General features: G+C 53.8%; 1 protein-coding gene across 2 annotated transcripts in view; it reads right to left on the bottom strand.

Moving 5' to 3' along the window:
- Positions 1 to 2,902: 2,902 nt before the first annotated feature.
- AJAP1 (adherens junctions associated protein 1) overlaps positions 2,903 to 26,749 on the bottom strand; it is a 103,403-nt gene continuing 79,556 nt past the window's right edge. For both annotated transcript variants that reach the window (XM_074334206.2, XM_074334207.2), the window contains exons 3-6: positions 13,813 to 13,900; positions 11,462 to 11,704; positions 9,576 to 9,707; positions 2,903 to 2,966 (exon numbers count right to left, since the gene is read on the bottom strand). In XM_074334206.2, the coding sequence (XP_074190307.2) occupies positions 9,635 to 9,707; positions 11,462 to 11,704; positions 13,813 to 13,900 (404 nt within the window). In that variant the 3' untranslated portion in view covers positions 2,903 to 2,966; positions 9,576 to 9,634. The remainder of the gene's footprint in view (positions 2,967 to 9,575; positions 9,708 to 11,461; positions 11,705 to 13,812; positions 13,901 to 26,749) is intronic.

Raw genomic sequence — 26,749 nt, 5'->3', positions numbered from 1 at the left:
TGGGGGCCACGATATGACTCTGCGAGGGAACACTGGGGGATTTGCTAATGGACTGTCAAATCCAGAAGAGAGAACACTAACCGACCCAGAATTAGCCCACAGCCCAGGGAGGCTGGCCTGGCCAAAGTCATCAGACACCAACAGCATGTTTGGGCCTGTGTCCGTAGGGCTGATTCCAAAAAGTGCTGCACTATCATTTTACAGACTTCACTGTGGGTGGGGCTGCACTTTGGAAGCCTGCTTGCTTTCATTTATTCTCTCCTTGTACAGAGACGATGTTTCCAGACTTTCCCAGGTAACCATTTAAAAAATAAGATAAACCATCTCTATACAGCCTCCCTCAGTCAGCACCAAACGGTGCGTTTCCGTAAGTGGATTCGTTTGGACAGATGTGAGTGCAGAATGCGACTTCCTGGGCCGTCTCATGGCCCTGCCCTGAGCCTGAGGTGAAGGGGCTGGGCGGGGAGAGGTGTTATTTTAAGCTCCCTTTGAAGGCTCGGTGTCCTATGCACCCCAGAAACAGTTCAGGCACCCAGAGAGCAGTCTGGGGCAGGGGCTGAACTGCAGTTGGGGGTAAACTGTGGCCCCACCAGGAATCCTGGGTTCCCGCTGTCAGTCAACAAATGGCCCCCTGCCACCACCTCCTTCCTGGTTAGGCTCAGTGTCACTCCGTGTCAAAGAGCAAAGCAGAAGCTTCCAGGGCCCTGAGGGATGCTGGCAGCCCTGGCCTTGCACTCACACCACGCTGGGCTCACCTGAAACAGGAAGCCCAGAGCCGACCTCCAGCAGGAGAGTGATTTCAGGACAGTGAGGTGATGAGCTGGAGGACAGACAGACAGGTGCGTGAGCGAGACAGGTGGGTCCCAGGAACCTGGAGACGATCACACGGCCGTAGAGGGTGTTTGCGACGCCTTGAATGTGCTGAAACTTTGGGGGGAAATGACAAAACCAAAACCAAAACCACGACTTTCCAGATTCTGCAGCAATACCACCAATACAGAGCTTAACACTATGGTGTTACAAAAACATTTTTTTCCCTCCACTGGCATCACTTTACTTTCCCATGTTTCAAGAGGTGCAAAAGCGAACTTGGCAAGCACATTTTAAGATGTTTCAAACAGAGAGTGATCCCACTGGAAAAATCAGGTCAGCAGCCCAGCCAGAAAGTAGGCAAGAGGTTAGCTGCTGCCTGACCTTTAACGTTTTAACCTGGTCTGGAGGCATTTCACTCAATTGGTTCCAGCGCCCTACTGGTGAAATCCAACTTCCATGTGGGCCATTTATGGGAGGCAGGCCACGTGCACCAGATCTGGGGTCCCCATAAGCAGGAAATGCTGTCTGATGGGGATGAGGGAGGCCCTCAGACGGCCCCGCCCAACCCTTACAGCTCCCCCTACTGTCAGTAAGATGGGCACCAGGGCACCTTGACAAGGTGGGGGTTGTGGGGAGTCGCCCCGCCGGGGACTCAGCAGTGCTTTGAAGGGATTCTGTGCAGTTGGGGTTCTCTGCAACGAGGCTTCAGTGTGGGTCCTGTTTCCACTGGAAACCTCCATAGCGGGGTTGTTGATGGCAAAACACTAATGTTGGCCTACAGGAACCCACAAGAGACAGTGTCTTTGCTACAGTCGCCCCTAAGAGTCTAAGTCACCCTTGGGCTCAAGAGCAGGCAACTTCCATCCATCAATATGTGGGAAAGAAAAGCAGGACACGATACGGCACAGCTCGCGTGGGAGCAGCCTTTTCACACAAACTGGGGCTCCCGTCCATTTCTGAGCTCTGCTCGGACATACGCACACACATTATAAGGATCGATTCCTTTAATTTCTGGAACTGGGAAATTTCTTTAATTCGGACTAGGCTTGTATAACACCAAGATGGTCAAGAACCCACCCCCCACCCGATCTGACAGTCAGGCCCGTTTGTAAGCCGCCAGCTACATAAATGTGCACATGGCTCTCAGGTAGCGTCTTCAAACAATGACATCAAAAAGATAGTATTTACGTGTGTGTGTGCGTGTGTGTGTGTGTGTGCGCGTGTGTGTGTGCATGTACATAAAACCATGGCATTCTGAATTACGGCCCAAGGTAAGAAATCGCACAGCTGGTGCCACTCACCAAATATCTAGCAAACGCAGCACGTGTCATGTGAGGGTCTTTGGGCGTGGGTCGAGGCTGTCCCCAGCGTGGACGGCGTTGGTGTACCGGGTCACCAGAAGGAATGTGCTCACTCGTGGGACTGCCTTTCCCACATATGCATATATATGTGCACACGTGTTTGTGGGTGCGTGTATGCGCATGTGTGTGGTATGTGTGTGTCTGCAAAGTAGAAAACACTGGTTTGTTCTGCTCGTACTAAGCCTGTGAAATAAATCAGATTTTGTAACGGATAACACGTTTTTGTTTTTTTTAAAAAAGGAACATCGAAGAGCATCAAAAATTGCTACAGTACAAAAAAGTGTGTGTGTGTCTGTGTGTATTTATATATTTATATATACATATATATTAACCAGAAATAGCGACTCTGTCGGAAGAGATCCCCACCCCTGTGTTCTGTGAGATTCCTACGCGTGGCTCGCTGGGCTTTGGCTTTGTCACCAAGTCTGCTGGGTCCGTACATGGCACATAATGGTATAATTGGCACAGGCTCAGAATCATGGGACAAACCCCAGGCTTCAGCTGCTTCCTGTCCTTCTCGCTTGGTGTCCTCTCCTCTCTGTGTCCAGTTCCTTCCTTGCATTTCTTCTTTCCGTTCTCCAAAGAAAACTGGGAGAAGGCAGTCCCCCATAGGCGTGAGCATTTTTATAAAAATATATTTGGCCTATAGCGTCCTGCTCTGAGATCCCCACCGGCAGACAGAAGTGGTAGGTGCGGGGACCCTCCCCCTTAGATAGTTTAGTTTTAGGTTTTGTGGGGTTTTTATTTTATTCTATTTTTTTTTTTTTTTTTTACAGGTTCACCAACGGAATCCTGTGTGGAAAGAAAACAAGAAGAGATTAAATGGCAGCAGGTTGTCGGTGGGGGGAGTCTATGCAGCCTCTTTGAGCCTCGGCAACCAAACCCCGATGGCCCTGCTTCCGGCTAACAGACATCAAATGTCCTCAGAACACGACGGTACTCTCACTGCATTGTGCCTTGTCACCAGGAACTGGCACACGGCTGGCAATTCTGGGCATGAAGTGGGCCCGGGACTCACGCTAATTAGAGTCGTCGATGGAGGAGCAGTTTCTGCTTCCACAGTAGGAGTGGGTCCGGGCTTCCCAAGAGGGAGCATCGCACCCCAGCCTGCAGGTGATAAAGGCTCCTGCCCCTTCCCAGCTCCCATCCGCCAAGGGCCCCGGGGCTGCCTGCTCCAGTCCTCGGCTGCGGGAAGCAAAGGAGTCAGTTTCAATCCACTGGAGACTCATGAGGCTGAGACACAGGAGGCATGAATGGACCACATCGGAAAAAACACCTCCTGGGTCTTCCCAAGAGGTAATCGTGCCGCAGATGGTCAGTGTGTGACTCACAGTGCATGCAGGCCAGGCCAACGGGCTGCAAAGAAACAGCAGCTCTGACACAGCTGGCTGTATGCCTCAGAAAACAGAAACCCCAACGTTTTCCTGCCTCATGACGAAACCCCCGAGGTTCACCTCCCCCAGACAGCCAGAGAGCTACAGCTGTCCAACACGTGGCCAGGTGAGTTAGAACCTTTCCTAGCTCAGCCTGGAGGCGCTTCTGCTCAAAGCTGCAGCTCCCCTACAAGGATGGGGCACAGTTTCTCTCTACTGTCACTCAGAGCCCCCACCAGCACCCACAGCTACAGGAAACTAAGATCTTCAAGTAGGATACAGGGGAATAACATTAAACCCTAGTCTCTGCTGGGGATACAAATTAGAAAGTGGGTGGGGGACCTGATGATTCCAGATGAAGTTGGGAAAAGCACTCAGCTGGAACTCGAGCATTTTCATAGCGCTTCCCAGACAGCAGCCAGACTGGCCCTGTCCTAGTTGTTTATGGAGCAGTTCAGAAATACAAATTCCTGGACCCACCTCTGGAGACCCCGAATCAGGTCCTCCGGGCAGGCCCTGGGAATATGGGTTTCTGCAAGCTCAGGCCATTACTCAGCTCTTCTCCACAGACTGGGGTGTAGGCTTCTTTTTCTTGAATGGAATAAGCCTCCCAGTGACCCTCACCAGGACTGAAGGCCGGAAGGCACCTAGGTGGGGGACACAGCTGCAGGCATAGGACAGCACCCTGCTCAGCCGTCTTCCTTAGCGCCTCCGGGGCCCCCAGCATGTCAGTCTGCTCCCCCTGGGGTCGGCGTGAGGGTGCTCGCTCCCTCCCAGGAACCCTCCCGGTCTGGAGCACAGAGGCAGGGCCCCTGGTCATCACCTCACCTGGCCTTCTACCTCAAATGTCACCTGTTCAGGCAACTCCAGTTCTAAATGGAGCAACCAATCACCTCCTGTGGTGTCACCCACTCTGCTGTGACAGGGGTGTCACCTCATGTACAGAAACGGGACACCCATCAGGTGGGTGCAGGGTCTCCTTGGTACCTTACTCCAACTCTGCCCAGCCCCTGCCCACCTCCTCCGAGTTCTAGGATTTGGGGGAGGGGTGGTTTTAAAGGTGAAGTAATTAAAACAGAAAAATGTCCCTCTTGCAGGTTTATCTACCTTCGTGCTAATTTTCTGCAAGTTAAAAAATGTGGAGACAAACACTGTACGAGTCACTTCCGTGAGGTCCCAAGAGGAGTCAAATTCACGAAGACTGAGAGTAGAACGGAGGGCAGCAGGGCCTGGGGCTGGGGGTGGGAATGGGGAGCTGTTGTTTAATGGGGACAGAGTTTCAGTTTGGAAGCTGGGAAGTTCTGGAGAAGGTGGTGGTGACACCTGCACAGCAACGTGAATGTATCTAATGCCACTGAACTGTGTGCTTAAAATGGTTAAGATGGTAAACTTTGCGTTATGAGTATTTTACCACCATTAACATTTGTTTTAATATATTTAAAAGTATGGGGACACTAAAAGCTGGGCCTGGTGACCATCCACCCCGTTCTGGTGGCCTGCGACAGTCTCTGGGCTAAGCTGCTGTCCACTGCCCCAGCACGATGACCACCAGCGCCCCCGCCTCACTCTCAAACAGGGCCGGGTTGGACCAGGAGTCATGGCCGCCTGCCCTAAAAAGGAAGGTTTCCTGCGAGAACCACTGCCAGCCGCTTCTCCATCCTTTCTTCTGACCTCTCCCAGGTAGGTCAGGTGAGAGGCATGGCTTCCACTCCGTCGGCCAGCCAGCTCGGGCTTTTCCATAGGACGTCACTGTGCACTTTCCTGCTTAAGAATCTTCAGTGCTTCAAGTGCCTACTCCTGGGTCCTTCCAGGGGCAACCCCGCCTCCTCGCCCTCTCACCTCTCCCTCTCATCTCCATATTCCAGGCAGCACCCAAATCTCACACTGCAAATGCTTCAAGTGTTTGCTGACGGTCCCCGCCCAGCGGAGGCCTTTCTGGACATGCTCTCCTTTCCCAAACGTGTTCTCTATTTCCTTTCTGTAAATGAGTATCCGAGCGTCTGGTTCCACCACTTATCAGGTACAGGACAAGTTGTGCTGGGTTTTGTTCTGTGTGTCACGGATCCTGCAGGCCCACCTTTGGTTCACTTGGTTCCAGCTCCGTGCCAGACCGCAGAGGGAACGCAACACTGGATGAAGCTGAGAAAAGAGGCATCTGTGGGAAAGCAGCTTTGTTCTCACCTTCTCACCCTGAAACGACCTGCACGTGCTGCCTGCAGGTGGCTGCTTAAGGGGACAGCCAGCATCAGAGGACTGAGGGAAGGAAAGTCACTCAGAAGACTGACAGAGGGCCACTGGGGGACAGAAGCCTCTTCCTAACCCACAGACATCTGTCTACGCAGCCAGAGAGAGAGAGGGGCACAGGGGGAGGGGGAGAGGGCGAGAGGGAAGGAGAGTGCGTGCTCCAACCCCGAGCTTTGACTTGCCACTTTAAGAGCAGTGCTGCTTCCTGCACAGGTGGATGGGTTCCTGGCAAGGGGCTCCTGCAAGGGAGGCATCACCCCAGCAGGCCACGAAGGGAGGTCGGGGGCTACCCCGGCCACCTTCCAGGCCCGCCGTACATTCTCTCTGAAACCCTGCTGCTGGCACTCAGCTCAAAGAGAGGGCTCAGGTTTACCTGCTCTGAAGGCTCAGCTCATGAGCCTCGCAGCTGGGCACGAACCCTGAGAGGGGACAGAAAGGGAGGTTCAGTCCAGGCTCGTTGGAATGACAGAGGCGGTGAGCCCTGGGCCACCTGCATGGTGTCCACCCAACGTTTCCAGCCAGAAAGGGAAGCTGTATGATGCCAAGTGATCTGAGAGATAGCGATCTGGGAGAAATTGTGGCTTTGGAGGAACCAGTGCCCTCTGCTGCCTGGAAGGGGATTCTGGGCTCACCTGGCCCCGCCATCTACAAGCCACATGGTAGGGGAAGGGCTGAATGATCAGTGTCTGCTTTTGCCAAACCGAGGGAACGGAGACCCCTGGAGCGCCCCAGCTGTGAGCTAATTTCTCCACATGGGGAAAGGGCTGCTTTCCCACAAAGTTTTCCTTGGTGCTGGTTAGTTTTCCTTGGTGCTCAGCTTGCAGGGGATGGTTTCCAGAAGGGCCTGGATGTTGCTTTAACAAAAGTGTTCCCTTTGAATGACAAAAGCTGGATATTCTGTTAATGGATTTTTTTTTTTTTTTTTTAGAATAAAATGGTAAGGCTCAGGTGCTTTTCTTGTTTTTTATTAGTTATGTCTTCAGTGTGTTTTTGAAAATAATAATACCACATGATTTATTTCTCTCTTGCTTCGGATAGAAGAGCCTTTATTACTTTGCAGGCTCTATGCGGGATGAAGTGGCCTCGGCAAGGCAAGCATCTGAGCACTAATGACATTTTCTGAAGTTTGCTTGTTGTATGAAAAATGACAGGAAATTAGCCCACGAACCAGTGGCAGATGGGTGTCTGAGGTCCCTTTCCTTAGAGTAGCAAAGGCTGGCTTCATTTTATCTTGTCCAGAGCATTCAATCAGTGGAAGTGGTCTGAGGCTAGAATGTTCTAGAATCTATCTTAGAGAATGAATCTGGGAAAACAGAGTGAACGCCTGCCTGGGCTAGGGCACCTGTGTCCAGCAGCCCGGGCACTGCCGACAACCTGCCTGCAGGGACCTGAACTTGGCCAGGTCTGGGTCCCAAGTGTGCGTGTGGGTGAGCGTGAGCAGACGAGACGGTGTGGTAACACACTGCTATATCATCATTAAATATGCATTTGGAGAGGTTTAACATCTATGCCCGAGATAAATATCTCCACTGGCTCTTAAACCTTAATTAAATGTTTTAGTATTAATTGCTATTTATTTAAGGGGCAATCAGTACCTTAGTAAATCTGAGAGATCTTCCTGGTTATTGTCCGCTCGATGGTCGTGTCCAGGCATTAATTGCGAGAACCAGGGACCCTTAGAATCCGAATGTGTTCCTCCCAGCGAGTGACAAATGGTCTTTCCGACACATCACATCGGAATCTTCAAGCATTTATCAAGTACTAACAGGGCTGCTTGCGTAACCCGCCTCCTCGTCTACGGGAATCAGAGATGCTGGAGCAAGCCAACGCTGTGTGTCCATGGTTGGGCGCAGACTGAGACCTGCAAGCTCTCACCTCCCCAAACCACCCACACAAGACCCACAGCGAGGGAGTCATGCTCTTTGGACACTGAGGCGTTCCCTCCTGTACGTGGGGTGGTCCCGAAATCTTCTCAGACACAGATGGAAAGTGCGGTCCAGACACTGCGCTGCTTCGATGCCCCACCACTTACACCCTGAGCAACTGTGGGTGAGTGACTTCACCTGTCCGTGCCTCACTTTCCCCATCTGTAAATGGGGCTGCTAGGAGGACTGAGTGAGTTCCCAGATGCCAAGAGTGCTCCGGCGAGCTGCCATTTGATCGTCTTCATTAGGGACTGTCCCCATGGCTGAGGCTACCTGAAGCCAAAGAGGAGTCGGCATCCCAGCCTATGGTCCTGCAGCTCTTGGGGGAAGGGAGCGGAGGTCTTGGAGGTACAGGGCAGGCATGCTTTTACACATTTTAAAATTCTTGACAGAGAGGCTGGCATGTTACATGGTGGAGGCTTCACTGGGCAGGTGGGAACTCCGGTATTAATGAGCAAGGTCCCAATGGCTCATGTGGCCAGAACAAAGGGAGCTCCAAGGAGGTGAGTCACCTTGAGGCAGCAAAGGCCCCGGCTTCTGACGGCTGGGCTGTGCCTGGTGCATCTGGCCCTCGAATGTGTGGACAGGCAGCATCTTACCTGCCTGCCACACAGTCTCAGCAAAGGCCATTGGGGGAAGGGCTCGCTTTTCACTCTAATCTAATTAGACTTATTTGCCCATTGGCAGAACATGGCACTGAGCAGGTCACTCTGGCTTTGGGACAGGAAGTGAAGTCTGGAGACTTGATTTGGAGTTAACACACAATTTATTAGGAACTGACTGATCCATTCCTGCTTCTGGAAGCAGCTGGCTCCTGCGGCCCAAGCTAAAGGCTGCGAGCTGAGTCCCTGGAGGGTCCCGTGTGTACCCCAAAAACACCTACCTGCCTCGGGCCCTTCACCCCACTTAACAGTGGCATTGTCAATCATTCAGTCCTCACATCAGAAGGGGAGCAAAAGTAAGAGAAATTATCTTCAAACATTGAAAACCCTCCTAGTATTGGGTGCCCTACAAATGGAAGGGACCTGATGTCACATTTAGAAGGGATATCTGGAGTGGGGGGAAGCCCCCAGAGGGGATTCTTGGAAAACCTAGCATCCAAGAGAAAACCAAATTGAAAACACCCAAACCCCGGGTTGCATTGATGACTGTACATAAGGAATATGCAGTCAGGGGGGCGAAATCCTCCCCCCCAGCAACCCGAGTGTTCAGGAGATCAGCACAGAAGAAAGCAATTTAACGTTAGCATTAAAGTTAATATCATTGAAAGCAAACCAAATGTTCCCATCCAGTAGAGCGTGGAAAACGCGTCCTGCGTTGGAGCCAGTTCCTAGTTTCAAATTAGTGGATGTCGCCACTCTTCATTTTCTTTATCATTTTCTTTCTTATCCCTGATTTTTATATTTCAAATGTGTATTTTAATTCTGCTCTGCACTGCCCTCCCCACCCATGGAAAGACATGTGATGAAGGCGAGATGCCCGCCCCCTCAGCCGCAGCCCTGATCACTTCCTGTTGAGGGGAGTGGGAGCTGTAATTGCACCTAGTTTCCAGGACGAGTCTCCCTGCCCTACGGTGGCCTTCCTTGGGGATGGACCTGCCCAGACAGACACAGCCAGGGTGCTGAGTCGGGGTCCTTGAGTATCTGTTATGCCCCCCACTGGGACATGGGGGTGTTTCTAACAAGTACGGCAGAGACCACAAGCCCAACTCTGGTTAGCTCAGAAAGCTAATGCCCCTGGAATCTCACCTGCCATGTCGCCATGTGGGAAGGGCACCCAGTTACCCCAGAGTGAGGATGGGGTGGGGAAGGCGAGGCAAAGGCAAGAAGGAACCAACATCCAAAACAAGAGGTACGTACCATGAAACAGACACATGGCATCTGTCCCGCCCCCAGGAGGTAAAAAAGACTTCGGCCAGTCAGCAGGAGATCTCAAACCATTTCTCAGACACAAAGGCCACAGGAATAAGATGCCGATCAGAAGAGGAGGGTCTGCAGCAAACAGAAAAATGGGCTTCTGGGTGCTGGTCCAGGACCGGCAGGCAGGCGGGCAGGCGGGTCAGGCCTGCTACAGGAACCTGGCTTCTCGAGTGGAAACGAGTCCCCGGGACAGTGATGCTCAGCTTCACCCACTGGCCTCATGGGAAGGGACCCTCCCCCTCCCTGTGACCAGCTAAGGCCCCGCCCCTTCCACCCTGCCTGCCTAGAAAGACACAGAGCTGGAGGGAGGGATGGGTGCATAGGGGGCTCTGGTGTGGGAGCCTGAAGCCTGGTGGTCTAGCGTGGCTGTGTCTTCTCCAGATGGTAGTATTTCAGCTGTGGGACCGCACAAAGCCTGGGGACTCCCATATGTTATCACACACCATGGAGACGGCAGGGCCAAGCTCCTAATGTGACTTTCCGGTTTTCCGCTGCCTTTGAGTCTAAGCTCCCACTTCCCAAGGCCAGTGAGAGCCAACAGAGCATTCCTTTAAGCCAAAAAGCAAGACCCTTTTCTACCCCATGCTTCCTCGCCAGGGCGTAAGGGTGCCAGCTGTGCCCTCCCTGCCCACAGACGGGGCTCTCACATGACACAGGGGCAGAAAGTGGGACAAAGTGAAACAACAATGACCGATCCACGACCCGTCCCTGCCCTTCCCCCACAGGCTGAAGCACTGACCGGTGCTTCAGGTTGGCCTGGTTTCATATCCAAACCAAAGCACACACCCAGCAAAATGGTCTGAACAGCCTTCTGCCAATTCTTTGTGAACTCAGCCCTCTGGAAGGCTGGGTGTGAAAAACGAGCTCTGCAGTGTCGGTCAGTGAGAGCAAAGTCGTGTTGAGAAGGACGGCTCTGAGGTTTCCTCTCTCCATTCTCTGCCTCTGGGAAAGGGGCATCTCGGACAGCACACGGCAGGTCAGAGGGGCGGCAAAACGGTGTTTAAGGAGCAGCCGCCATCTTCCGGGCAGGACAAGCTTCGTGAACTACGGGCACTACAGACAAATGTCCCCGGCTGGGTTCTGGGAGGAACCATCAGGGCACCTGGGGGAGTGTCCTCAGCTGCCAGTCCTGCTGCCAGTCCTGCTGCCAACAGTGGGCCTGTTGAGTCAGCCTGATACCCTATTCATTTCCTCCTGAGATTAAGTCGTTGGGGAATTTTTTTTTTTTAATTTATAAAATGATGCATGAGTGCATGCTCACTTAAAAAAAAAAAAAAAAAAAAAGCTCATCGATGTTTTCATCTAATTCCAGATAAACCTTCCGATGCTGACTCAGGGTTTCTGAACTCCCAGGCACGGTTTCAGGGGCATGTCTTCTTTGAAGGATTACACGTGATTAATAAAAAAGAGCATTGAATGACCAGCAGTCTGGCTGGTGTTGGCTATTTTTTGCTAGATTACCTGCTGACGTTTTATTGATGGGGTTTGGAGACACTGAGCAGGGAGGGGCCCATCAGGACTGGTTGGTATGTAAGAGGCCCGGGACTGCAAAGCTGACTTTGGACTCTGGCAATGATGCCCGCTCAGCCAGCCCCATGCGGCACGGGGGGTGGGAAGCCATTCTGGCCACTACTCCAGGGTGCGGTCCCGGAGGAAATTCTGGCTGCTGCGTCCTCTCTCTGGTGGTGAAACGCCAGTCTAGCCCAGCCGTCCTGTTTTACCACATTAGCTGCCTACATTCGACTGGACCCTGAGACACGTGAAGGGTGCTCCCGCGCCACCTGTCAACAGCCCTGTGACAATGCTGTGCCCTAGTCTGAGCTTACCGGTTCCCGTTAAACGTGGATTTGAACTCCCCCGTCGAGTGCAGCGTCTCTTCGGTGTACACGGGCACGGACGCGCGGACACACTCGTGCGAACACTGGAGGGTCTCGTTGTAAGCCGTGAATATGTCCAGGCTGCTGGGCACCCGGCCGGGGGTGAAGTCCGTCAGGTTCTGACAGCTCTCTTCCTGCTGGGTGATCTTCCGCTGGTGGCTGTTCCTCCGAGTGTTCCCGCTTTGGGCACAGCTGGAAGAGAGAGAAGTTGGGGTACGCATGGGGGAGCGGGCAGAGGTCGGAATCTGCAAACGCAACGCCAGCACGGAGCCCATACGACCTTCGTCTCTAGGTATTAATTATACACCATTAAATATTAAATGGTAATTCCCAGCCTCTCCAGAAAGATCAACCACAATCAAGCAATCAGCACTTTTTTATTTTAAACCTAGAATTTGAATTTTAAATGTGGCCGTTACTGCAGGGAGAGTTACGAAGTATGTGGCCGGGCTCTCTCGTCTCAGAGCTGAGGCCTTGTTTGGCCAAAGAATGTCAGCTGAAGAGGGGTGCTGACTTGGTTTCCCCAGGAATGCCTCCACGGGGTGAAAACTGATGGGCACTTGTGGGGAAGCCTCTAGGCCCAGGTTGGGGTGTCCTGATCATTTTGAATCAGACTACGCAACTATCTCTGGGGACAGCTGGGAAGTTAGGCACCCCACGTCCTTAGCCCCTCCCCTGCCAGGCCCACGAGGTGAACATTAACCTGGACCGTCCCTCCTTTGTCCTCACTGGGTCTACTGAGAGAACTGTCCTGTATACCTGCAGGACACTGGCATTCCTCTGGACCACAGAGGCTTCCAGGTGCCACGTAGGACAGACATGGGACATTCCTCCTAGTCGGCCAAGCGATCTGAAGAGGCAGCGATCAGTGACCCCCCCCCGTCCCCAATGTCACTCTGGCAAGTTCACGAGCAGGATGGGTGGGAGTCTCATCCCCACAGAGGAGGACCGCTAGGACATCTGGGAGGCCCCCACTTTGCGGCTTCTCTTCTGCCTCCTGTCTATGCTCAGAGCTTATGCAGACAAGAGAATTGCAGGGTGGGGTTTCTGAGCCACCTTCCCTGTAAGTCCTGGTATTTCCCTGCCTTGGTCTCCCAATAAGAGGAACCCAGACTGCTGGTGTGGAAACCCCAGCCCATAAATGAAGGTGAGAAGGTGACTGCAAAAGTCAGGGGACGCGCAAGGGCATGGCACCCACTCATCCCCTGGGCTGTCTTCTCCGAAGGGCATTTTGAGGGCTTGCTACAAACCCAAATATGTGGGAACCCAAAGGGAAGCTGGCCTGCCTGGCACCCAGCAGGTCACAAGTCCACTGTCTCCATGGGGGAGGGGCTTTTCCTTTCAGATGACAAGTAAGATGTGCCTGCCATGCGTCCATGTGGTCCACCCTGCCCAGGAGACCCCATTGTGAGCCGACTGCTGTCCTTGTCATCTGTCCCAGAAAACGCTGCGTCCCGGGCCCTCCAGAGCCGGCTTCACTGGGTCGGTGTGAGGTCTGCTGAGGCTCCTGCCACCGCTCCGTAACCCCGGAGCCTGGCTGTCGATCGCTGCATTGCATTGTCTGGACGCTCAGGCAGCTCCCACCTGCAGCCCCATCTAATTTTCTACCACTGTCTGCCAGCAGTGGGGGGTCACTTGGGCGTATTCCTCTGACAGGGAGTTTAAGCTTTGATGCTAAAAGGAGCCACCTTTGCTGGAGGAGTGGCTGTAGGCAGACGGGGGTCACCCAGCAGCTCCCTGATTTTCCCAGGGGTGTAGTAGGTGTGTACACCCAACAAGGCCAACCTCAAAATAGGCCAATTCCAAGGAAAATTGGCAAAGACGGGCTGCCTGGAGCAAAACGGTAACCTAATTCGCAGACACGGAGTGGCTGTGTGAGTGAGGACGGGTGCAGAAGAGGCTGGCCCAGCATCAGTGCCCAGGACAGCAAGGGGCAGGCTCGGCCCTCACCCAGGCTGCTGGTAGCAAATAAAGAAAAAGGCTTGTGCCCAGGTGGGCATCTGAGAGAAAGGATTCAGACACAGGGACACCTGCTGCCTGGCAGGGTGAGTCCTGAAAGGACTCGCGTGCAGGCTTCAGAGCCTCAGTGAGGGGACAACCCCAAAGGGCAGTGTCAAAGAGGGTGGCGCCCGTGGCCGGCCACGCTGCCCCAGGGCTGAAGGTGAGCGGGTTGCTGGAGGGCAGGAAATCAATTCCCTGGGCTGGGGCCTGGGGCCGGGTTTGCAAACCGGGATCTTTCTGTGCACACCTCCCGGGGACTGCCGTAGCCCCCGTTTCCCACAAGGGCCAAGGATCCTTACCAGTTTTTTAAGACAAGAGTTGTAATCAGAGCAGCTATGACCATGATGAGGGAGACGGTAATGGTGATAATCTGATGGACAGCCAAACCTGGAAACAGAGAATGGGGGAGAGGGGAGATGTAAAACCAGGGTCATGAGGTGAAGGGGTCCAGGAAGGGGGACACTGACCCGTCCTGTTAACCTGGCTACGAACGCCAGGTGCCATGTCTCCGTACAGCCTGCACATGCCCAGCAAGGCGCCACCGTGGGCGGCTGCGTGGGAACAAGACAGGCACTCCTCACCCCCCAGGAGCTGGCAGGTGCTGTGGGCACCAATGGCTCGCCAGTCCCTGAGCTGTGACCTGGCCTATGGGCAGGTGCAGAGCCCCTCACCTGGGACACGTAAGCTCCAGCTGAGGCATCCCCCAGGACCTGTCACCCCTCCTCGCTCTTCCCACCTCGGGAAAGTTCTGCTGCTCGATTCAGAGCACTGGGGCAGCTGGCCTGCTAGTGGGGGCAGGGTTTGGCCTGGGCCAGGAGGAGCGGGGACGGCCCAGGATTACAGGAAGGTGGGGAAGACAGCTTGCAGACTGTGGGGTGCTCGGACTTTGGGAATGTCGTCCTCTTCCCAGACTTCTCTCCAGAAGCTCACTGCCTGATGAGGTTTCAGGTAATAAAGGATCCAGGCCCAGCAGAGGGTGTGTGGTCTGGCCCTGCAGTGTGTGTGTGGACAGAAGGACGGGCCACTCCAGAAAGAAGGCAGCCAAAGCCCTGACCAAGAGCTGCCTGCTGACCCCACATGCAGACAGCCCAGGATGGACATTCTCGTCCATACTCGCCCTCTGTCCCCGACCCCTGCGCCGTGTCCCACTAACCGGACGCAGGGGGAGGGAGGAAAGGCAGGCTGGTGACAGCTCCCACCTCAGCCCCCCACCCCAGCTTTGCTCCTGCTGACAATACATCTGGAACATCCTTCCTGGGACGTGGACACAAGGACACACCCTGTCTGACTCCACTGGTCAGTTAGGGACACCTGGAAGGTGCGGGGCTCTGGCCACATCCTCCTGCTACAGCACGAACCTTACCTGAGGGGCCAGGTGCTAAAGGTCACAAGAGGCTCTGCAGAGCCCCTGCAGGTGGCAGCACTTCCGGTGCTGTGCTGACTTCCGGCGTTCTGAGACATTTGAGCATCTGTCTCTCTCCACTTGTGGAGCTCCATCCTGACCTCCATTTGCAGAGTCCCACCCATCATCACACCCGAGGACCCTGGCACATCCTGGAGTGAGAATGATGCGTGCACGGGTTCCCGTGTGCAGGGTTTGTGAGAGTAAGATTTTTCTGGCAGCATCCCATACCCCCGTGCCCAATTCATGCAGCAAACCTCTAGGACAGATTTTCTCCTCTAGGATTTGCCAGTGGGGCTAAGCTAATTATGCCACATGGACCACTCACCACCCTCAGTAATCCTGATCTATTCACCAGCTTCATTGAGACTCCACTCAGACAATGTTGGCAGAGGGGGTTCAAAAGGAGGCCCCGTTTAAGAGACAACAAGGGAGGACAGCTGCTCAGTGTCCCTTCACCCTCCATCCACACTCTCCCTCTGGCCCAGTCAAGAGACCACTATAATGTTTTAAAGACTAAGTGCTCATCCTGTGTCTGTGCTTCCTGTGATGAGAAGGAAGCTGGTGATGACGATGATAATGATGATGGTGGTGATGGTGGTGATGGTGGTGGTGACGGTGGTGATGATGGTGGTGACGGTGGTGATGGTGGTGGTGACGGTGGTGATGATGGTGGTGACGGTGGTGATGATGGTGGTGACGGTGGTGATGGTGGTGGTGATGGTGGTGATGGTGGTGATGATGATGATGATGGTGGTGGTGATGGTGGTGATGATGATGATGATGGTGGTGGTGATGGTGGTGATCACGATAGTGGTGATGCTGATGGTGATGATGGTGATGGTGATGGTGCTGATGATGGTGATGGCGATGACCCCGGGCATGTTCACCAAGCAATTGTTAGGTGTGTATTACCCGTTAATCCTCGTGATAACTCTCAAAAGTAGATACTCTCATCAAAAATTATGGAAATGAAAACCACCTGGGCAAGTTTGTGTAAATTCCTTTGGATCACAGAAGATCCACTGGCTCCAAAGTCTATACTAAGAGCAGCAGTATTACACAATTCTGAACTCAGACTTTGTTAATCTCAGTTTTGGCTTTGACCCGGCAGCCTCACTTATTCCCAGGGACAGACTGGCACCTCTGCCCTCTACATTCCTGGGGAAGAACAAGCTTCTAAATCATAAAGACAGATGCTTCAGCCTCCCACTTCCTCCATTGGTAGTCTCCTTGGGAGTGCTCCAGGCCCAGGCCAAATGCCTCTCAGCCACTTCTTGGCAGGTCACACCCCAATCCTCACATCAGGAAATGAGTCTTTGTTCCTTGGGCTAAACCTGCCATCTCTAGGTCAGCAGAAGTCAGTGCCAACGGAGGTGGGTGATGTTAAAGCACACCGAGTGGCAGTGAGCCCACAGGAGCAGTGGGGGTTCGACTGAGAGGCCAGACCCAGCTAGAGGCACTGAGAGTCCCTTTACTATAGCAGGACACTGTTGTCCATTCCCCAAAGTCTGCAGGGCCAGAGGAGGCCCTGTCGCTGCCAGATTTTGACCCCTCATCTTGTTACCACGGAAATTCTTCTGCTACATTGAGTATCTGCAGTGGCCAAAGCCTTTAGAAGGGAAGAGTTCCATCATCGGCTGTGTCTTAGATGTTTAATGCCCTCCCGTTCCCCCTGTGGGTGAGGACGGGAAAGCATTGATTCTTCTCTTCCGGTGGATGGGAGAAGCTGAGGTCCAGAGGGATATATAGTTGGCTCAAGGGGCCCCCCTGACTTATGACTCTAAGAACACAGTTCGGCCCACTGTCTGAGGTCTTCACAAGTCTCTGAGCCCCTTGAGAAAGGGACCAAATCTTCCACACTGTCACACCAGCCTGCCCCTCCCAGCACTGCCTGACACAGTGGCTGTGTGACATACTGTTCAATCCCTAACTGAAAAGTAGAAAAGAAAACACCAGGGAACAGGAAGGAAGGTAATGCCATCATTGCAATGTCTGCCTTGCTCTGGAGGCCTTTCTCCTGCCTTCCGTGCGAAACGGGACATGCCAAATTAAAATCTGGAGGAAACGTTATGTGGGTTAATAACCAGCTAAGATCATCTGGGTGGAAACACAACAATAATGTAATGGCTATGCTTCCTGGAAAGTCTGCTCTACACCAGTCTTCACACACGTGACCAACGTAATCCATCACCCATCCTGCATGTTTGCACCCCACCTGACTGATGAGGAGGCTGACGAGCAAAGTAAAATGTCCTTCGGCAGAGCCAGCACGGAAGGCATTCTGTGCTGTGGAGTCCCAGTAAAAATCCAACATCTGACTCCAAATCTAACACACACATGTGCAACCACATTCCAGTAATAGCATTGGTTTGGGACAAACTTCTCTCTACTCCTCACATACTTTACAGTGGTCCCCCCTTCTCTGCTGGGGACACGTTCCAAGACCCCCAGTGGATGCCGGAAGCCACGGAAAGTAGGAACTCTAAAGCTACTATGTTTTCTCCTGTACATATATACCTAGGATAAAGTTTAATTAGGCACGGTAAGAGATTAATGACATTAACTAATAATAAAACAGAACAATTATAACAATATACTGTAATAAAAGTTATGTGAATGGCTTTGGGACCATTATTATTAAGTAAAATAAAGGTTATGTGAACACAAGCACTGGATAGCATGACTTTCGATCTGATCACCGAGACGGCTACTAAGTGACTAAGGGGCAGGGAGTGTGTACAGTGGAGATGCTGGACAAAGGGACAAGTCACGTCCCGGGTGGGGCGGAGCGGGAGGGCAAGAGATTTCATCATGATACTCAGAACAGCACACAATTTAAAACATATGGATTGTTTAGTTCTGAAATTTTCCAGTTAATATTCTTGGACCACAGTTGACCATGGGTAACTGCAAGCTCAGAAAGCGAAACCACAGATAAAGGGGGACTACTATACGTGCAAAGCAAATAGCTTTGTGCTTCAATGCCTGGAACTTGGGTCCTGATGGGCCACTGGGCTCGTGCATGAGGAATAAAAGGCCACAAGACCCCATGGTCATGATGGTTGAACAGGACAGGCCTTTTGACATGTGCTAAATGTAGGAAGCAGGTTGGAAGACGGAAAATCCGTACGGATGCCTCACCATTTCCTGTCTTTGAGAGGTGGGCTGCTAAGAAGAGAATAAAACAATATGTGAGTACTTAGTAGTGTTGAACGACACGGAAACATCTGTCCCATCAGTAGGCCTCCCCAAATGCCAGGGGTCGTGTCCTTCTCTGTGGATGTCCTCCAAGTCTCTGCGTGGATCCTGGGTAGGCAGACCTTGCCGAAAAGAGCCAGGGAGGAAATACTGGCAGGCTTAGGGGGCAGTCTGGTCTCTGTCGCAACTTGGCAGCCCTGTCATTACAGGGAAGAGCAGCCATGGACAGTGTTCACACAAAGGGGTGTGACTGTGACCCAGTGAACCTTATTTGCAAAAACAGCAGCCAGATTTGGCTCATGGGCTATACGTCTGCGGACCCTCGATTTAGGGGAAGGTGGCGTGGTTTCTAAATTAAGGGGAAGGATATATCTCTTTCGAATGATCAGTTAAAAGTGGGACTCAAAGTGCAGTCCTTTGGTTCTAAAGACTAGAACCTTCACTCTCCATCATCAAAGGTTCACTGTCTTCTGAGGTTTCCACGGGCCACTGTCAAGGGGATTTCAAAGACAGCCACAGCCTCTGGCTCCTCAAGTTGGGCCGTAACAACCAGCAGTGGGCAGCTAAGCCCCCTGGGCTTGTCCACGTGAAGCCAGCTTAAGGTTAGGTCATTTTGTGTGACAGTGCCCCGTGAGAACTCGATTAGACAGAATGTTCGATTTTTGGAGACCAACACGCAGGGGAATTTTGCCGATCCAGTCCCTCCAATCGCCTCAGAAGTATTCCAGTCACGGGCCTCTCACTTGTCTCCATTAAGGTTGAAAAAAAAGCTGCATCTTGGGAAGGACAAGGTTCAGATCAGGGGGTCAGTTTGTCCAGAGGGACCCGGCACCACCGGTCTGTGGACAGCGCTTTCCCGCTCCCAGTACACAGCAGCGTTCTCAGGAGGACATCTCTCCTTCCTCTCCCCCAACTTCTCTCCTTCCTCACTAATTTCTCTCAACACACTCACACCTTGAATAATGTTCCCTCAGGTCAGGTCTCCAGTGGTCATTAAATAATGCAAGCAGGGACATGTGTCCCCAAACCCTACTGACCCCAGGCAGGGCAATCCTTGCACAGTGTCTATGCCAGCTGCTCGAGGGCTGTGATTGGGGTGACAATGATGGCACCTGAAGGGAATGTGTACTCTATACACCCAAGGAAGGAAAAGCAACACACAGCAATTTTGTCCTCTCCACTCCCAAGGTCAATATTGAATCCATCTTCAAACTCTTCGCAATGCAGACCTGGGCCCTGAGCTGTGTGGGGCTCCTTGCTTCCCTCTCCTGACAGGTGTTATTGTTCCTGCTAATTTAGGGGCTCTTTCGGCTCCTGGTAATTGCCACTGTATACTAATGTGCTAGGAATCAGCTGCCACCCAGATAATGAAAAATTATACCCAGAATAATGGATGGGGACAGATGGATTACCCAGCTCGCATCAATCAGTGAGCCTTTTATGGTTACATCTGTGTAATAAGAGCAGGCCCTAGAGATTGGTGGGGAAGTTGGCAATCCATTTCTGAGTCTGGACGAGCGTCTTATTAAATGAAGCGGAATCAAACGGGGGCCACTGGCCACTGCAGAACCCAGTGAGCGCCTTGCTTTCTAGCATGTGGGGGGTGGGGGGCACACATGGCCGGTGCACTTAGCAAAGGCAGGGACGCTGGCCCTGGAGTTGGCCCAGGCAACGGGGTGCCACTTCTGCATCTCTGTAGCTCATGCTGCAATGTGGGGACCCCTTGCGCCAGCATTACGGGAGCAAAAGCTCAGTGACCAATGGGTCAAGCGGATCATCACGGATTTTATAGTTGAGAGGTGACAAGGGGCGTCCACTGCAAAACCATTCCTTATCCACAAAAACTGAGAAATGTCAACTCCACACTATGTCCTTGTAGAACACTCTCTGGGGACACGGTGACACTTATAGCATTCACTGTGGGACAGGTAAGAGGCCAGCGGGCTTCCTGGAGGAGGAGGCGTCCAAGGTCGGGGCTCATTATGGGGCAGTTGGCCACCTCCCAGGGTGCGGGATGCACCTTGTGAAACCAGGGTGTGCACAGAAAAAAAAGGCTGCCAGCTTTTGTGGTGGGGACATAAAGGAGCGTGCCATTTTCTGGGTGACCCCGCACAGCTGTCCGGGGGTGAGTGATGGAACAGCTTCAAGCCGAGACTCCATGGAGATAAAGTCTCGGCTCATCAGAGGTTTGTCCACCTCAGGGCGGGGTCATCAATAGAGATGACAGAGCCTCACGAGGGACAGGACCACACTGGCGTGGCCAGCACCGGCCTCGTCCTGACAACACGGTAAAAGCGAGTCCTCAAGGAATCTCCCCAAAGGAACCTCAGAGTCACGGTGCAGCAGTGGTCCCCAGCGGGGAGATCTGGCCACATCTGGAGACATTTTTGGTTGTCACACGGGGGTTGGGGGTGCTTTCACTGGCATCTGGTGGGCAGAGGGCAAAGACACTGGCAGACGTCCTACAGCGCACAGGACGGCCACATAAGAAAGACAGATCGGGCCCCAGACATCAGTGCTGCTAAGGCTGTTTGCTAACAGAATACATGCACGAAGGACGTGCACGTTTCAAAGCCACGTCACACCACGGAATTGATCGCTGGGATGCCACCAGTGGGCAGCATGTGGATAGCAGGCCCTGGTCACACCCCGCGTAGCTGCAAAGGATGGAACGTGGTCCTTTCCCCATCACGTCCCCTCTCTCCCTCCAGCCCCTTTGATTAACAGCAAAGGCAGGACGGGGACAGGTGCGGGCTGACTTCTGACAGCAGCTGTAGAGACGCCACGTTATGAAGTGACGCTCGTTTCATTGGTAGTGGGTGCCGTGCACCGTTCCACATACATTAGTTCATGCCCAGCTCACTGCAACCCCATGAGGTGGCACAGAGATGCTCCCCATTTCCTCAGGTCGCACGGTGCAATTGCGACACCCCCAGACCACCCTCAGGTTCACTAACTCACTTCAAGGACCCAGAGAATTGAACACAGCTGTTATACTCGTTATGGTTCGTCACCGTGACAGGGCATGGATTAAAATCAGCAATGGGAGGAGGCACACAGGGCAGACAGAGTCCAGGAGAGACCAGCCACAGGGTCGCAGCCACCCTCTCCCGGAGCGGGGGGGCTGTCCTGTCACAGCACTAACTTCTCCCCCACGCACAGGGTACCGCTCCCCAGCCTGGTGTCCAGTCTGGTGGCTCCGGTCACGTAGGCACGGCTGACCTCCACGTGGCGGGTCTGTCTCCTGCCCAACCAGCAGGCAGGCTGACACCGTGTGGCCCAGGGCTCCATCCTAACAAAGCCACTCTCATCGGGCAGGGCCACCCAGGACGTTGAGTGACCTCCCAGGAGCTGGGGTCACGGACATTTCTCTGAGCAAGGTTTACCCTTTACTGCAGACACAGCCGACACCCAGCACACATGGGACCCAAACCCAGGCAGGTGTGCTCTGGGGCCCCGCCGTTAGCCGCTTCTCTGCCCAGCCCACTGGAAAGCACTCTCCACAGCCGGTGGCCAGTGGCCGTGGTCCCAGTCCAGAGAGCACCTGGGGTCCCCATACATGCTCTGCTGGCTGGGGGTCCAAAAGGGACTTGAAGTTGGACTTATGTCCCCTGACATTAGGCTCAACTGAAGCTGCCCCATGCCTGGATTAGCCACATGGAGGAGCAAGTTCCATGGACGAGGGGAACTTTTTCAGATTCCTCTGAGCGTGAGAGCAGGGTACCACAGGCTGGGGACAGAGGGCACCTGGGCCGAAGGATCATGCAGCAGCCAGATCCAGACCCAACCAAAGGCACCGATCTACCACCAACACCCCTGAGCACCATCTTCTCTGCCAAATCTCAGCTTGTCCCACTGCTCAGCCCCAGGGCAAGCTCTTCCCTCTCAGGCCAGGGGTCCGCGGGGAGGGTGGGACGCCACGGGTGGCGTTTGGAGAACTCCACCCACAGGCAGCATCTTTTCCGCAGCAGAAAAGCCGGGCCTGAGGGAAACGCAAAACTCCTCAGAGAGGAGATGAAATTGCAAACTTTCGGGGCAGCTTTCAAAGCATGACCATCCGGGCTTCTTAGGCGTGTCACTGTGTCCACCTGTCCCCATGTTGTTTGCCAAGCCCTCCCAGGACTCTTGGGCACACGCATGCAAGCATGCACACCGACATGTGCGCACACACACAGCGCGTGAGCGTGCGGACAGGCACATACACGCACACACACACAGGCTGGATGTATTGCTCATCTAAGAGCAGAAGCAGCTGACACCAAGCTTTGAGCTCAGTAACCAATATGGAAATGACCCACTTCTTTCATTTAACTCCCAATAGCATCTGAATATTTCCACAAAGGATGATGGGCTGGGAAGCAGTGTGCTCGGTGCTGACAAGAGGTCAGGGGCCCCGAGGAGCACGCCCACGTGGTGTCCACCAGCCGGCACTTCGGGGAGCAGAGGGGCTTCTGCTGTGAAAGCAGCGCAGGCCGGGGCCCCAGCCCTGGTCCCACGTGTCAGCTGCGGAGTCTGACTGGATTCATCACCAGCAGCGCCAGCTCCCGCCATCAGGATGGAGTCTCTATTTAGCCCAGAAAACGGTGAATGGATCAAACCTCTAAGCAAATGCGGCTCTCCCCGACCAGGCCTGGCTGCCCTCCCTCGCGGAGCCACCCTACTGTGTGGCCCAAATACTCCAGTTCTACAGACCATGCGCTGGCGCTGCCGAGGTGCCCCCGATCGAGCAGGAGCTGGCACACAGGTGCTCAGAGGGAAATGGTTCTTACGCTGCTTATCTTTACAGGGGAACCTGGGCACAGGCTCAGGCCCCTTCCTGGGACAGGGCGGCCGGGGCTGGCCGTGACAGCAGACTCTGTAAACGTGCTCTAAATAGACACAGGGACCAGCCACGTCCCTCTTAGGAAGTCACAGCATGCTCAGAGCACACCACGGCCCCATTCGCGCCCTGTGTCTGGTCCCAGGGGCCTAATTACCACTAATTTTTTTATTTGGGGCTCTCTAACAACATACCTGTGGCCCAGGCACCTGTCCAAATTAGACAGGAGCCCAGACCCCGAGGTAGTTACCTCCCGGTAGCCTGCGCCCTGGTCCCCGACTTGTTTCCAGTAACATGTCAGTGTATAGGCCGTGGGTCAGGGCAGATATGCTGCTCTGGACATTCCCTCTGGGGAGCACGACCTGCAGTCAGCAGAGACGCTGGCCAAGTCCCACAGGGGGACTGGACGCAACAACTCCCGGGAGCAGACAGAATCGACACACTATAAGTGTGCCACAGAGCGAGACAGAATCCCGGGGCAGACAAGAAAACAACACAGTAATAATGACCATGTGTGAGGCTGCACCAAATTGCCTTCTGGCCTCTGTCCGGTCGTGTCGAGCCACCAGCCTATGGAATTGCTCTGGAGGGTGACCATCCAGCCCCATGCCCAGAGCAGAGGGGGCAGCTGCTGTTCCTGTCCTGGAATCTGGGCTTCCGGAGGGAGCAGCACGTGGGACTCGGCCCCCAGAACCTGGTTTCAGATGGGAGCTGCCCCGACCCCATACCCACAGGGTCACGTCCTGCAGGGCCTGTCATCCAGCAGTGACACATGCCACATGCCCTTTGCTGAGTGAAGTGTGACGGGGACTTGTCTGTGTGCCATGCCTGCAGGACCTCAAACGGCCACCTCATCATTTCTCTCCCTCGTCCCTCTGACAATCCCCCAAGAGTGACACACCTCATCTACAGAAGGTCCTGTTACACAGAAAAGCGCTGTGTCCACATGCGGCACTCCAGGTAGGCTATGTCAACATGGTGGCCCCAAGTCTTCACCCCTCCCTCCAGCTATGCTCTTTGCTGTGTCACATTGCAGTGCCCTCCCGCCCATCCTGCCACCACCACCCTGGATGAGGTGCCCCCCCCCCAGCTCTCACCTCTGGGCTGGGGCAGTGACGGGAGCAGAGGCTGGACACTGGAGTGTGCGTGGGGCTGGCTCTAGTGCATTATGCTGTCCCCACTAGGCCAGCCGCTGGGGGAGGAGGGACACATGGGGTAAAGCTGACAGACTCAGTCACCAGAACTGAAGCCCACGTCAGCCGACGGACACCCACCCCGGCCATGTGAGTGACCCCGAGGAATCGACTCTTACGGTTGTATGCCTCAAGGTTTGGTGCTGTTTGTTACGTGGCATTTCCAGGGCCACAGCTAACTGATACACTAGGTGAAGATGGGAGGGGATGGTCTTTCAGGCAAAGAGGAGGAAGCACATGGGGGAAAGTCTGAGTGGGACTGCGTGGGAGGCCCCACGGCAGGAAGGCTCCACGGACACAACAATACAGGGGGGTTACTGCTCCCTAAGGGGCATAGTTGTGTCCAGTCCAGAGATCTGTGGTCCAGGAGGGACGCTCCTTGTTGGCTCATCACAGCTGGGACGAGCACCTGCTTTGGAGGGTGACGGATCCTTGATGCACGTCCATCACAAACGTCACCCAGCGTATTCTGGAGCTTTGGTCTGGGGCTAAGAGCCAACTGACCCGTCTGCATACAATCATTCCTCGGCCATCACAGGGCTTCTTTCTGCAGCTTGGCGTCCCTCACCTCAGCTGGCTTCTGGTTGGGGGCCCCACGGAGCCAAGCACTCGATTGTCCCATTGAGAGATGTTCCCTCATTGCACTCCAACACACCTTCCAGCATGTTCTAAGTCAAACCCTTGGGGTTAAACTGAGCCCGGGAGTCAGGGTGGGAGGGTCCGGCTTAGCCTCTTGGGAGCACTGCACAAAGTTTGCAAACAGAGCCCTTGAGGACCAGCTGACTGCCAGTTCTGCCTTCAGAATCCACTGGCAGTGTCAACGGAGCCAGCAGGAGGGAGATGGCTATCCCTGAGATCCATTAAAATCTCAGGACAGTAGAAAGCTGGAGGAAATTGCAATGTGATGATGACCGCAGGTGAGGGCTGTAGAGAGAAGGGGAGTGCAAGGGCTCTCAGCACCAGCTTCCCAGAGGGGCTCTCTGAGCACTTTTTAAGGCTTTCTGGTGGAGAGCAGCATTAAGACTACTAGCAACTGCTGTCTTTTTGTCGCGAACTGCGATTTTATTAAAAACAACAACTAAAAGCATTTAAAAGGCCCTAGTGCCCACCGCTCTCTCGGACGCCCAGCCAGCAGCTCTCCTGTTGCCCCCTTCTCCCACCAGGATGAGCACTGATGAGAACCACTGCTGCCCCCACCCGCCCCAGCCCTGAGGCACAGCCACCTGTGGGGCAGCTGCCCAGGTAAGACCCAGAGTGCAGTTTCCAGGCTTTTGGCCTCACATGAAAGGTGCTGGCTCAGGTAGTAAATGGCCACCAACTGTGATTGGATGGTCATCAGCTGTGGCTAGTTGGCCGTCAGCTGTAACCAGTGAGCCATTGGCCACTAATATAACTGCCGTGGCTACGCTAGCAGCAAATGAGGGCTAGCAAGATGGTGGCTGAGCTGGCAAGAGCGGATTTCAGTTAGCAAGTGAGGTTGGTTGACTGAGAAGCAGGCGGTAGATTGAGGATAGTGTGGCTCCTGCTTCCTGTGTCTCCAACCCAGCCGCCAGCAAAACTATAGTGGTATGACTCCCCCATCTGTGGCTCCGTGGGTGTTCCTTTTTGGCCTCACCATGTCCTGCGTTATGTGGGGAGCAGAACTAGAGACACTGCGTGGCACCCTGCATGACACAACCTCTCTCTGCATCTTGGCCCTAGGGTTGCTACAAGGTCAGACACGGAAGGCTAGAGCAGTGGTGGCCTTGGGCACTGTCCCCTGACACCAGGAGAGCAGGGAGGTGGGGCTGAGGGCTGGGAGGCTCAGGGGAGGGTGGCTTTTGGGGGAGGAGGGAGCCGGCAGGAAAACAGCTGTCCTTTGCTTTCATGGGGTCCCTGCAATGTTCAAACCCATGTTTGCAAGACGGCCTTTCATAGCACAAGACAGACTCCTTCAGAGACACAAGCAGCAACAAACAGAAAAATGTCCCATTCCATCTGGGAAATGAGAAGCCGGGGATTCTCTGAGACTTTGGAGAACAGAAAAGGCGTTGTTCTCTCACCCCCAAAATGACAGCTCTTAGGCAGCGTCTGGAGGAGGGAGGCAGGGAGCAGAGAGAGAAAGGAAGGCTGACACCTTTGGAGGAGGGTGGGCCTTCCAGAAAGAAGGAAACCGATCCCAGCCTCGCTGCCTGCAGAAGAGCCTCTGCAGTGGGAGTCCTCAGGGGTCCCCTGCAAAGGGCCGGGCAGTTAAAATTTAGGCTTTGTGGCTCACTCTCTCCATTCCAACCACTGGCATCTGCCATTGCAGGTTAGCGGCTCCCCAGACAGATGCCAACAGGTGGGTATGGCGGTGCTCCAACAAGACTGCCTGTGGACACTGACTCAAAAAACTTGCAGTTACGAAATGTTATCCTTGTGGTTTTTTCTAAACATTTAAAAGTATGGAAAAAAAAAAAAAAACCCAAAATATTCTTAGCTCCCAGAAGGTACAAAAACAAGAAACAGACAGGATTTGGCCCAGGGGCCATAATTTGCCAAGCTCTGATCTAGAGCCTGAAATTATCCCTATAGCTTTCTGTCCACAATGTCCAGCACTGAACACAACATTACCAGGTACACCAGGGGACAGGACCAAACGT

This window comes from Rhinolophus sinicus, chromosome 14 (assembly GCF_057876585.1).
Source record: "Rhinolophus sinicus isolate RSI-liver-muscle chromosome 14, RSI-T2T, whole genome shotgun sequence".
NCBI classification, from domain to species: Eukaryota; Metazoa; Chordata; class Mammalia; order Chiroptera; family Rhinolophidae; genus Rhinolophus; species Rhinolophus sinicus.
Note: the sequence above shows the minus strand (reverse complement) of the source record. Positions and strands in the feature narration are given on the sequence as shown.